Here is a 13,319-nt window from a genome sequence, read left to right as displayed (position 1 = left end):
CTGGGGGAAACGCATACTTGCGTATGCCCCGAGGCCAGCTGTGGGCCAGTGCATCCGTGTCGAGAGAGCCCTCGGTCAGGGAATAAAACAACTGGCAATGAGCGTTCTCGGGGGAAGCAAACAGATCGATCTGGGCCTCCCCGAATCGCGCCCATATCAGCTGGACAGACTCGGGGTGGAGTCTCCATTCTCCAGAGTGAATCTGCTGCCGTGACAGCACATCGGCTGCACGGTTGAGCATACCTGGGATGTGAATGGCGCGCAGCGACTTCAGCTGCGGGTGACTCCAGAGGAGCAGACGGCGGGCGAGCTGAGACATGCAGCGAGAGCGCATACCCCCCATGCAGTTGATATACGCTGCGGCCGCCATACTGTCCATCCTGACCAGCACGTGTTGCCGCTCCAGCACCGGAGAAAAATGGCGGAGAGCAACACTGCCAACAGCTCTAGGCGATTGATATGCCAATGCAACTGGGCACCTACCCACAGGCCCGCAGCTGCATGCTGCGGCTCCCCAGCCGCATGGCTCCCCAGCCTGTGCTGGAAGCATCTGTTGAGACAACAACATGACTGGACGTCTGTTCCAGAGGCAAACCGGCCTGCAGGAACGAGGGGTCGTTCCAGGGGCTGAGGGTTCAGCGACACAGCGCAGTAACAGAGACTCGGTGTGTGCCCGCATGCCATGCGCGTCTTGGAACTCAATCTTGAAGCCAGTGCTGAAGTGGTCTCATATGGAGCAATCCGAGCGGCGTGACAGCCGCAGCGGAAGCCATATGCCCCAGGAGCCTCTGAAAATATTTCAGTGGGACCACTATTTTGCTGTCAAGCTCCCTCAGACAGTTCAGCAGCAGGCGAGCGCGCTCTCCGGAGAGGCGCGCTACCATGGTGACCGAGTCCAGCTCCATTCTGAGAAAAGAGATCCTCTGCACCGGGGCGAGTTTGCTCTTTTCCCAGTTGACCTGCAACCCCAATAGGCGGAGATGCCGGAGCACGTTGTATCTGTGCGTAGTCAATTGCTCCCGAGAGTGGGCTAAAATCAGCCAATCGTCGAGATAATTGAGTACGCGGATGCCCGCGAGCCGCAGGACCTTGTACCTTGTACTACCACGCTCGACTTTCGAACGCAAACCGCAAAAACTAACGGTGGCGTGGAAGAATGGAGACATGAAAATAAGCGTCCTTCAGGTCTATGGCTGCAAACCAATCCTGAGGGCGGACGCATCGGAAGATGCGCTTCTGCGTAAGTATTCTGAACGACAGCTTGTGAAGGCAGCGATTCAAAACGCGCAGATCTAGGATTGGCCGTGACCCACCGCTCTTTTTGGGTACGGTGAAGTACGGGCTGTAAAACCCGTTCTCCGTCTCGGCTGGAGGTACCGGCTCGATTGCACCCTTCGCCAGGAGGGCAGCAATCTCCTCTCGCAAGACAGGGGCGGACAGGGGATAGACCCTGGTGAAATACACGGCCGTTAACTTGGGAGGCCGTTTCGAGAACTGCAGTTCGTAGCTGAGTCTGATCGTGCGTATGAGCCACCGCGAGGGACTGGCTCGCGCTAACCAGGCAGGCAGAGCCCTCGCTATTGAAGTCATCCCAGCAATCGTTGACGTACCCGCGGAGGGGCAGCGAGGAGCGGGTGTGCTGATCCGGGGAGCGCGAGGGTCCCACAGAAGAGCTGGAGGAGAGCGATTCGCTCTGGCTCCGCACCCTGACTCCGGAGGGGGGACTTGGGGGCTGGGAGAAGGGAGACCGTCCCCCCAGCGCCCGTGAGCTGCTGGCGGAGCTGAGAGGCAGCGCATCCCAGACTGGCAGGGTTTGAGCTGTAACATCCGGGGAAGGGAAAAAATGCTCTTTGTTCGAAACTTTGGTGGCACTGAAAAGTACCGTTGGAATATGGGCCCCGCCCTCCAGCGGGGAAAGAGCAAGTCTCATCTTCTCCGGATGGCCTGTCTCAGGGACGCTTCGCGGTCCGTTTACCGGACATAGCGGCGCCCTGGGCAGGAGGGGCTGCCGGGCGCCCCCGGCAAGGAGCAGCGGAGGTGGATGGCTCGGCAGGGGACGGAGTGGACTTACGGCCCCGCCGATAGATGACATTGCCCATCGCATCCGACTGCTCCTTCATCGCCTTGAACTCCTGGGTGAATTCACCGACGGTGTCGTCAAACAGGCCAGTCTGGGATATGGGCGAGTCAAGAAAGCGAACTTTGTCAACATTGCGCATATCTGCCAGGTTTAGCCAGAGGTGGCGTTCCTGGACCACAAGTGTGGACATCGTCTTCCCCAGTGCGCACACGGCGGACTTAGTGGTCCGGAGAGCATAGTCAGTCGCAGTGCGCAGCTTGTGTAACAAGCCTGGGTTAGACCCACCTTCGTGCAGCTCGGCCAGCGCCTGCGCTTGGTAGCGCTGGTAGGTGGCCATCGCGTGCAAGGCGGAAGCTGCTTGGCCCGCAGCCTTGTAAGCTCTAGCTCCGAGGGAGGCAGATAACCTACAGGCTTTGGACGGGAGACGGGGCGGACTGCGCAAAGTGGGGGCACCACGCGGACAAAGATTGACCGCAATGGCGCGCTCCACCTGCGGGATCGCCTCATACCCCCTGGCAGCTCCACCATCCTGGGTGGTGAGGGCGGAGTCGGACGCAGTGTGGGCAGAGAAAGGTGCCCTCCAAGACTGCATGAGCCTACTGTGCACTTCCGGGAAAAAGGGGACGAGAGGCTTCGAAGGCTTCTCATAGTGCCCTGTAGGAGTATTAAATGCCCTCATCGCCCTGCTTAATCCGTACCAACTGGTAGGCATTGCGCATGTCCAGTTTAGAAAATATGGTGGCTTTCTGGAGTAAATCAAAGGCAATGGCCATAAGGGGAAGGGGGTAACGCAGGGGTCTCAAACTCCCAAATTTACCTGGGGGCCGCAGGAGGCAAAGTCTGGGTGAGGCTGGGGATTTCACAAAAAAAAGTCCTCAAATGTCATTATTAACAGTTTTAATTATTTCTTCTGAACATGAAGTGTCCTGAACATTAATAGAAAATTGAGTGAAGATTATGAACAGTTCTTCTGAACATGGCATCTTTTGCCTACTCCTTGCTGCCAGAGACTTGACAGCGCTTCTTCTCACAAATCTGAACCAAATTTGGCTTTAGAGCGGAAGCAGTTGAGACCCTCAGTATGGCTTGAAGATGATCATCATTAAGTCTAGACCTGTACTTTGACTTATTGAAGTTCAAGGTGGAGAATAACATCTCACACAAATATGTGCTCCCAAAAAGGCCTAGTCCTAGGGAAAAAAGTGGGGGAACTCACTCAAAACTTCCATTCCCTCACCTAAAAAAAAGGCGTATATATGTATAAATAAAACACCCCCACCCCAATCCAGTCACATCAGTCTGTACCAGTCTGTATCTACCTATAATACATATAAGACAGGGCTCGAAATTAACTTTTTTACTTGGTAGCACCGGTGCTCCCAACTTCAAATATTTAGGAGCACCAAAATAAATTTAGGAGCACCAGAAAAAATTTAGGAGCATCCACCAAAAATGATTGAGCACCGCTGCAAATTGCTTTTTAAGGGATTTATTGTATTTTAAAACAACATCAATAGGACTGACAAAAACCAGAAAAAACTATCTAACTAATGCTGCGAAGACATTGATATTTGTGTGCAATAATTCCAAAATGAATGTCTAATAATTATAGAATATTAAGGATGGTGAAAATGACAATAATAGTAAAAATGAATTACATTTCTCATTATGATACTGCCTTGAATGTGCACGAATGTAGGTTATCTGCTATAAAAAGTCTGTTACTTTATGAAAAAAAATTGTATAGTTTGCATCAAACAAAAATAAAGCATTGCAGTAAGAAATATTTATTTTGTACTGCTGTTTTTATATGCATGTCAATTTAATAAATAATATTTCTGCTACAAAACAAACAAAAGATTATAATAAATCATTCAATTCAATGATGAAAGCTGCAAAGCAGTCATCAGTAAATAAATAAAAAATAAAAATAATATACACCTCAAAAAAGAATAGACGAAAGTAAGTAAAGTCTCACTTCTATCACTCTTTAAAAGATTTGGTTTCAGTTTGTGTCAATTTAAAGGTTCAGTCTGAGCTGATCTTCATTTTTCTGTGTTAGTGGAAAAGCTGGCGAGTCAGCCGACCCAATTTATGAGCAGGCAGAGCAGGTTTCTTGCGATGACCACCGGCGGAATACTGCTGTTTGTTATGAGACGCAGTTTCAGTGTAAACTTAGTAAAGGCGAGCTTCTTTGGCGATGATATGTACAGTATTAGATTTGACTTTTAGCGGACATTTGCGCTGAACGCAGTGAATGCAACGCATGGAGATTCGGGCGCCTTCTCCATGAAGCGCGTACTCGATTGATCTCAGCTGGTGGATCATTATTCACCACGTAACGTGTCATGATCGCTCTCATCTGCACCTCAATTTTAGGTGGGGTTTGCAAACCTGTGTGCTTTAAGTTTTTACTCTTCTTCCGTTTGCATTTCCCGTGGTCATAAAAGCTCCTTCCCTGTCATCTGACAGCGGAATACCTTGAGTGATTGACAGCTAATATGAACCAATATAGCGGCAGGGAAGACCGATTTAGTATGTTTTTACAAAAAATCAAAACAGGTCGCACTACAACCATTATCAGCAGTCGCACTAATGCGCCCAAATATATTATGAGGTCGCATAGATTAATTTTCGTGCGCATGTGTGACCAAAATGGTCGCAATTTCGAGCCCTGTAAGATGCAGGATGTAGCTAAGTGGCAGGCAGGGGCAGGAACAGCTTACCTTGGTTCTTCCCGCCCGTCACAGCGTCTAACAAAGGGGCGGGGTGCGTGGTGACGTCACCGGCATCCCCGCTCCTTTGTTTACACGGCGCGGCGCGGGCCACAAAATATTGCACTGAGGGCCGCAAATGGCCCGCGGGCCGCGAGTTTGAGACCCCTGGGGTAACGATTCCAGATTGTTACCTTATTGAGAGCTCGGTAATCTATGCAGGGCCAGAGACCTCCATCCTTCTTCCCCACAAAGAAAAAACCTGCATCTGCCGGAGATGTGGAAGACCGGATGATCCCTGCTTTAAGGCCCTCCATGATATATGTATCCATGGCCCTTTGCTTAGGAGGAGACAATGAAAACACCCAACCACGAGGGGGGCACTGGCCGGGCATTAGCTCTATGGCACAATCATATGGCCTATGTGGGGTAAGACAGAAGCTCTCTGTTGAAGACAGAGTGAAAGGAGTGATACTGGGGTGGGACTCGAGAAAGGTCAAAAGGTTCTTGAGGCTCGGGCATGCAAGGGAACAGTAAGATGGGTACCAGTTCCGGGACCTAATGGTCTCCTATCCAAAGCGGTCACCTCCAGAGGGTTATCAAAAGGGAATCTTGAGAATAGTTGCTAGTGTCTGATTAATGAAGTTTCCCGCTGCCCCAGAATCAACAATGTCAAAGTGATGGGTAAGAGCAGACTGGAGTTGCTAGGAGAGACGAATTGGGTCACTCCCGAGACAGCTCTTTCCTTACTGTCTGGGATGGTGAGTTTTCCTTTAACTCAGGACAATCAGAACGGAAATGACCAGACCCACCACAATAGAGGCAGAGACGGCCCTTCATATGACGGGTGCGTTCCTGAAGAGTTAGTCGGGCATGGCCTTGCTGCATAAGCTCTGGGGAATCTGGTTCTGAAAACTGAGGTGACTCAGTAGCATATGGGGTATTGAGGAGGTTGGGAGAACGTGAAGGAACATAGCAGGCGGTTAGTCTTCTTTCCCTCAGGCAGTTGTCCAGGAGGATAGCTTGGTCTATTAAGGACTCGAGGGTTTTAGCTGGATCTTGGGTAGCCAACTCGTCTTTGAAGACCTCAGACAACCCATTCTGGAAACAAACGATGAGGGCCTCATCATTCCAGTCTGCTCCTACATCAATTGTCCGGAATTGAATGGCATAGTCTGCGGCACTTTTACCTCCTTGACACAAGGTGAGTAGTTGCTTGAAAGCCTCTCGTCCTGAGAGGGAATGGTTAAATACACGCCGTAATTCTTTTAAAAAAAAGCTGAGTAACTAGTACAGCAGGGAGACTTAGCATTCCAGATTGCTGTTGCCCAAGCAAGTGCTTTGTCAGATAATAGGGTGAGTACATAAGCGGTCTTAGCCTGATCTGAAGGGAAGGTGGAGGGTTGGAGCTTGAAAGTGAGGTCACACTGAGTTATAAACCCCTCACAGGTTTCCGGGTCCCCTGAAAAGTGTTGCGGAGGGGGAAGACATGGTTCAAACTGAGGTTGAGGGGTATGGATGACAGGTGTTGGAGTTGAAGATTCTTTTGGGGATGTAGTTGGACCTTGACGCAGACTGTCAGAGAGTTGTCGCAAGGAAGTCATGAGTTCTTATAGTAAGTGGGAATGCTTCTCCATAAGTGCCTCTTGCTAAATCAAGGCCGCCTCATGGCGCTTGACTGTAGCGTCATGCTGAGCAACAATAGAGACCATTTCTTGGGCAGTGGCCTCAGCAGGGTTCATGTTTGACTTGGTTTTACTGTGATGAGCCCGAGGGTCAAACCCGGGTCGCTGGTGTAGTGGACCAGTGGTTTATTGATCAGCCACAGGGAGAGTTGGTGAACCCAATTGCTAAGGCACAAGGTCTAGTTCAAACAAAGGTGTTTATTAGGGAAATCCAAAATCATCAAGAAAAAGCCGCCAGGTAAAAACATAGGAACTCTAAAAGCTAAGCAGTTAACAAACATAAAGTTCTCTGTAGAGCAAAGGGTACTATAGCCAAAAATACAAAAGGTAATGACAAGAGGACTTACGGCAACAGTGGTAGCACATCAAACTCAAAAACCAAGTGACAAGTGAAGACGAGGGTAGAATAAATAGGCTAGTCTAACAAGACACAGCAGAACTGAATTAACACAAATAAACCACAAACAGAAACACTGGGGAAAATGGTGACATCTTGTAGAGAAAACAAACAATAGCTCAGAATATGACCCAACATTTACTCAACTTTGCCATTTTAAACCTTTATCAGTTTCTGTCATTTGTAAAACAAACAAACAAACAAATATGTCCACTGTCCTGACTGTCTCTTTATTATGAGCAGCACTATACAGAACATTAATTATTTTCAGTGTTTGTAAGATATATCTGTATGTGTTTGCCTCTAAATGTATGATTACAGTAGTTTTATCTGTCAACAGTGTTGAATATGAGTTACCAGCTTCAGGAGACGAGAGGAGCCACATGAGTTTCACAGACAATCTCCAGCATGTCTTCCAGGTGGGAAAAACTCATTTAGATTCATTAAAGTCACTGAAATAACTGAAACACACAGAATATTCCTTCACAAAACTTGAGAACTGGATCTTGTAACCTGCTTTGGCCCCTGACCCAACTAAAAGTTTCTACACTAAAAGTGTCTACAAAATGATCTGAACAGTCTGTGCTGCTTTGGTTTTTCAGATATTAAAATAATATCTCTAGGTCATTCTGAGGTCTCTTGGTCATTTACAGGCACAAAGGAGACCGTTTGGGGTCATTTTTGACTGAATGTTTGATATTTCAACTAGTTTTACTCAGAATAGCTGGATGTAGTTTGACATTGGCTACATCTGTTTTATAAAATATGCATGACAAATATCAGGATATGACAACTACATCTATTGACAAACTACATGCAACATACCAAGCTAAAACATAGCATCCTGCACTTGGTTAGCTAATAAGAACATTTGAGAGCAGAGATGCCCAAACTAGCGCCCACCGGTAAAAGTTGGTGTATGGTCGCCTTTGATTTGACACGTCATCCCATCTAAGAGAGGCAGAATGTTGGGGAGGGCAGGGGTAATGCCTTTAACCCTCTGGGGTCGACGACCGCGTATACGAGTTTTGACCCAAGGTGTCGTCAAACTGCTGAAATAAACTTAAAAAACACTTTCAGTTTTGATCGTACAGATAAGATTAATACATCAATTGAATCTGTTATGTGTCTACTTTTTGTTGTGTACACTCACAACAACAACAAACGTGTGTGCTTTTGCAAAATAAGGAAATCAAACAGTGTAGGTATTCTGTCTTTTCTCTCTCTATGAACTGCTTTTAGAAGCGCGTCAGTAAAACACACAGATAAGACATGTATCTCTAGAAAGCTTAAAGTGTCTACTTTTAAACGCAGCTATGCATGTGAAAAACAAACATTGCTTGATGAAGTAATCAGTATGTAACCAACACTATGTCTATATTCTCAGTCTGATCTCATTAGTTTTAATGCGACCACGCCCACGAGGCATTGTTATTACAAGCGTCTGCATGAGACGTTTGCAGACTGTGGTCAGATAAACACGTCACTAAAATAAAAGGAAACTCGGCAAATATTCAATAAAGATGATGATTTATGATATCTATATAAAGCTTGATATGTCTACTTTTGCATTAATCAATTCAAGTTGAAAATCAATGATCTCTTTTTATGTAATCCGTATAAAAGTAAGGACTGTACGGATTCTCCTATATCGCCTCATTACAGCTAACGTGATCCCGCCTCTCAGTAAGTGCGCTTCATATGTAAATTTCCAGATGTGAAAACAACAGAGGTAAAGGACCAGTGGCAAAGAGAGCTAAAGTAGACAAGATGTCCTCCGAGTTTGCTCAGTAATGCGAGTACTGTTGGTCTGTGTCATGCTGACAAACTATTAGATGAAGATGTAGCCTTCAACTTGACAAAAATGTATAAAAACGCTACAAAAGTGGACCAAGATAAAGTATTCCTGCATCTGCCAGTCTCTGCTGATGATTTTATATACTATTCCATATATTTATGATGTATTTTTTTGTTTTGTTTTGTTTTTTAAACAAATTTAAGATGTTTGACAATGTTAAGATAATAGGCCCTATCATACACCCGGCGCAAGAGTCGTTTTGAGGTGTTGCGATACGCTGTTTAAATAGCAAATGCATTAGCGCTCATATGTGCGCCCATAGGCATTGTGGTCTAAAAAGAAAGGCGTTCTGAGGCGGACCGCTGGCGCGTTGCTATTTTGACAAAAACTATAATAGATTTTTCATTAGACCAAAACAAACCCGGTCTAAACTCCAGCGCAGAGTTGCGCCTCGCTTACACACTGCTTAATACACACAAGAGAGCAATAGGCAAATATCTTTACATATGAACAAATGTAAATATTAAGGATATATATAGGATATAATAAGAATAGATATAGAATATAAATATAAAGCATTAAAATATTACAAAACATATTATTTTCTAGCCTACATAAATATGAAAAATCACTGCTTTTATGTCTTCTTCATCTCAGGAGGCTTTTTCAGTTCATTCATAACAATTTGCTTTTGTGTAATGTTGTTATTATTAGCTGTATTATTTATTATATCCATATTTATATCTGTTTTATTAAAAACAAGCTTAGATTTGCCCAGATGTCAGGTTTTAGACCATATGGGGCACAGCATGTGTTTTAGGATATAACTCAGGTTTTTGAGCACACTTCATTATTATTGTTCATTTATTCGTTTGCTGGAAATTAGAGCTGAATTTAGAAATAGTTTTGAAACGAATATTTGCGCTTAACAAACGCAATTAAATATTTATAGACTAATTGATGTCTGTGCGTAAAGGGTTCCCTATCCAAGAGTGAATGTGAAAGTAGATCCATTATCTCTCATTCTCACGCAGTAGATGCTCTGTTTAACAGTTTTCTGTTGAAAAACTGTTAACTGTGAACTGTTTGCTTGTGAAATGCTCAGTTTTTCCACTTAGACATACTTAGCGTCCTGTAAATAGTGAATGCGCTTATGGCGCGACGCAGCTGGCTCTTAAAGGGAATGGGAGATGAGACTCTAATTGGTTTATTCTCAAAACACACCTATAACTCATTAAGAACATAAACTCAACCCTTTTAGACCATGCGCCACGGCGCCAGGCGGATTTTCCTGTCCTTAAATTAGCAAAAATGCGTTCTGACGCCCTGAAAGCGTTTGCGCCCTGTGTTTTGCGCTCTGCGTATGGACCGTCAAAATAGAGCCTGTAAGGATCCAAAATATCAGACCCTTAGAACTGTTATGAAATTTCATTAGACAAGAGAAGTGATGAAGAAACCAACTGTTCCCCTGTTCTATTCAAATCACTGTTGACAATGCAATCACAAGCTGGAGAAACAGAGCTACATTACAGCAGGGGGTAATGCGAAGTCACCCTTCTTCTTCCACCTAAACCCCCCTTCTTGACCCTTATGTTACCTTCTGATTAGAGCACATTTCACATAAAATATTCAAGGTTTAATATGGTGTATCTTGCAGCACTATATTCATGTTTGGTATCATTTTAAATGTCTCTGTGTGATTGGTAAAGTGGTCTTAATTTTACAGTAATATTTTACTGGTATATGTTGATTTGGTTTTTGACTTCTATAAGATCTTGATAAGATGCTCTCCCTCCTAAGAGATGATTAAGTCCTCAAATTGACCAGGTCAGGGTTTCTGTGACACTTCTATTGTCTTGAATTTATGGCTGTTTGTTTTGACTTGAGTATATAAGGTAAGATGTGCTTTAGGACGGGGGGAGATATTGTAAAAAGACACCCCATTGCTGCATCTCTGAGACTTATGCTGCAATGTATTTCTGTGGTCAGGTATGCATCTCTTAACTCTTTGATTTATCTTTGAGTAATGGATGTTGTATTGTTACAGTCTCATCTCTGAATTGGCTTCCTGATGATTTATTATGTAATTGGCAGAATGCAATTTTACCTGACAAATAAAATGTTATGTTTTGATTAATTCAGGAGTTTTGCAAATTCATTGTATTCAGTAGATTAGCGGAGTCTCGTTACCTTTATAGTATGGCATAATTGAATTGATTAATAGGCGCATTTTGATTATTGTTAGCCATAGCATGCCGATAACATGTAGACCTTTTAGTCATTCAACCACTGGGAATAGCAAGTTGTATGGGCTTGGCTAAGGATCTGTTTTTATAATGACTAGGTAAGCGTTAATGCGACCAGCTTATTCAAATATAGTTAATCCTGCATCCTCTGACTATTTTCAGAGTGCCGACATATTGTCCGTGAGAAGATGCGCAGACCCGGGGCGTGGAACTCTGAGCAATGTTGGTCCCTAATGAACGTACAATTAGAATATCGGACCCTAGAAAATATCAAAACTCTAAATGAAATCATAAATGATGAATGTGATCCGTTCTTACAATTAGAAATACAATCTAAATTTTATTATCATTTAAATTGCAGTCAGATTGAATTCAGAGCTAAAAAACGAATATAAATAAATTCTAAAAAATAATAAAATTCTTTGCAGAAGCACTAGAAAATGCTTACATGCATTAAACCTTTGACCATGCTGTTAGTTTCATCATTGGGCTAATAGATGGACTCCTACAAGCCCAGTATGTTGCATGTTGGCATGTTTTTTTATTTATTTATTTATTTTTTATGAACAATTTATGGACATAAAATTAAATAAAATAAATCCTGGATTTGAAGAATATTGTGTTCCTGGCCTTCACTGAGCTCAAGTAATAGTTTAATGTAAAAATAATAAAATTAAATATTAAAAAAAACAAAACAATAAAACTGTGTATGAACTTGACTGTTGATGTCTTAAATTATAATGTCAAATAAACAACATTTCTCAAAATGGATAAAAGTTTTGCAATGAAACTCTTCATTTACATATAATAAAAATAAATTTAAAAATCTGTATATTTGCTATGTGTAAGTTTAAAAGTTTGCAGAGTTGTATAGAGTGTACTGACTCTCACAAGAGTATTTTCAGATATTTTATGTGATAAATATATTTTAGATGAACTGCGAACAAAAAAGTAAATAGACTTTCCTCTGATTCCTTCTTGAAACTCTTCCCTCCTAATCACATACCTGTCTGATGGCTCATTATTCAGCTCATTATGCAGGTCTTTGTCTTCTAAGGTGTGACTCACTGCATAGTAATGATAGTTCACGCCTTCTCGCATAAACCATTTTCACACAGAAAGTGACTGAAATTGTAATTCATTTTGTTTTCTGTGAGCAAGTGAACAAGATGATTCTCACATCATTTTAAAGCAAAAACACTAGACTACCAGATCCAGTTCTCAAAAGTCTTGTGCACACATGTTCTCTGTGTGTTTCACGGCCTTGTTTCAGTGACTTCAAAATTTTAGTTTTTCACTAACCACGCATAAACGTTTCTTTCTCAAAAACACAAACACGTACAAACATGCTGCTTAGGTATTATTGTAGCCCAACTTGTGCTGTTTGCAGTGTTATCACACTTTAGCCATTAATATATTTTTAAGATACTGAAAACAACAGAAATGTCAGTGCATGTCAAAACTTCTCCAGAGCCCAAAACACCCTCAGACCCCAGAGGGTTAAAACACATTATCATTATAAATTTAACGTCATCTTTCATTTTTTGTTTAATTGTTGAATTACAAAACAGTAAACTGAGATGAAACGTTTGAGTTAAATGTGAATGAATCAGATTTTTCTATTAGTGAACATACTGTTGTTTTAGAGATTCTATTCTGAGTCATCGGTGAGCAGATGAAGAGAAAGGCTGTTGCAACTTGACTAGTGGATTCAGCTGTAAACCCCATTGTGTTACAAAGAGAATTCTAATTTGTTTTAAAGCTCGCCTGACCTCAGTAATGCCACCCCTCAACTGTAAATCTTTCCTGTACAGAAAGTGATAATCCAGATGAGAATTTCTTCCTCAGAAGTCAGCTAAAGCTGATAAATCATCCACAAACCTTCTCCAAACACGTTCATATTGCCCTGACATTTGAGTCGCTTCGCTGATCTTCAAACTCCCGCTGAAATAAGTTATGTTTTTTCTCTGTCCAATGACAGCACACATTTCATTTACAAGCAAATGAGGGTTTACCTCGACTTGAGACAAAAGCTGATTGGTTGCTCCCACATGTGGACTGTATAAATGACATTTTTAACTCATTTATTTTCAACTCGGGAAAAGCATTTTACAAAGAAAAAGAAAAGCAAGTGGCAAACAAAGAGAGAAGGATTCGTCAAATGGCTTTTTAAAAAGCTGTTTAAATTGTGCATTTAAATGCATTTGAAATTATTTTTTAATACACATTTATATTGTTTGATTAATCAGCGTTTTAAAATTATTCAGTTAGTTATACATGCATTGTTTTATTGCTTTATTAAATGAAATTTAAAATCACAGTTTAAATAAACACATTTAATTATGTTCATTTATTTGTCTATTTAAATTGTGATTTATTTATACACATTTTAATGCTTC

General features: G+C 42.8%; 2 protein-coding genes across 4 annotated transcripts in view; both read left to right on the top strand.

Moving 5' to 3' along the window:
* si:ch211-232d10.1 overlaps nucleotides 1–13,319 on the top strand; it is a 257,203-nt gene that overhangs the window by 111,011 nt on the left and 132,873 nt on the right. The gene's annotated exons all lie outside the window — the stretch shown is intronic.
* LOC108183521 (NACHT, LRR and PYD domains-containing protein 3-like) overlaps nucleotides 1–13,319 on the top strand; it is a 74,941-nt gene that overhangs the window by 29,655 nt on the left and 31,967 nt on the right. The window contains exon 7 of the mRNA NM_001444887.1: nucleotides 7,217–7,295. Within this exon, the coding sequence (NP_001431816.1) occupies nucleotides 7,217–7,295 (79 nt within the window). The remainder of the gene's footprint in view (nucleotides 1–7,216; nucleotides 7,296–13,319) is intronic.

The sequence above is a fragment of the Danio rerio genome, chromosome 4, assembly GCF_052040795.2.
Source record: "Danio rerio strain M-AB ecotype USA chromosome 4, GRCz13ab, whole genome shotgun sequence".
Lineage (NCBI taxonomy): Eukaryota > Metazoa > Chordata > Actinopteri > Cypriniformes > Danionidae > Danio > Danio rerio.
This window is presented reverse-complemented; position numbering and strand designations above follow the sequence as displayed.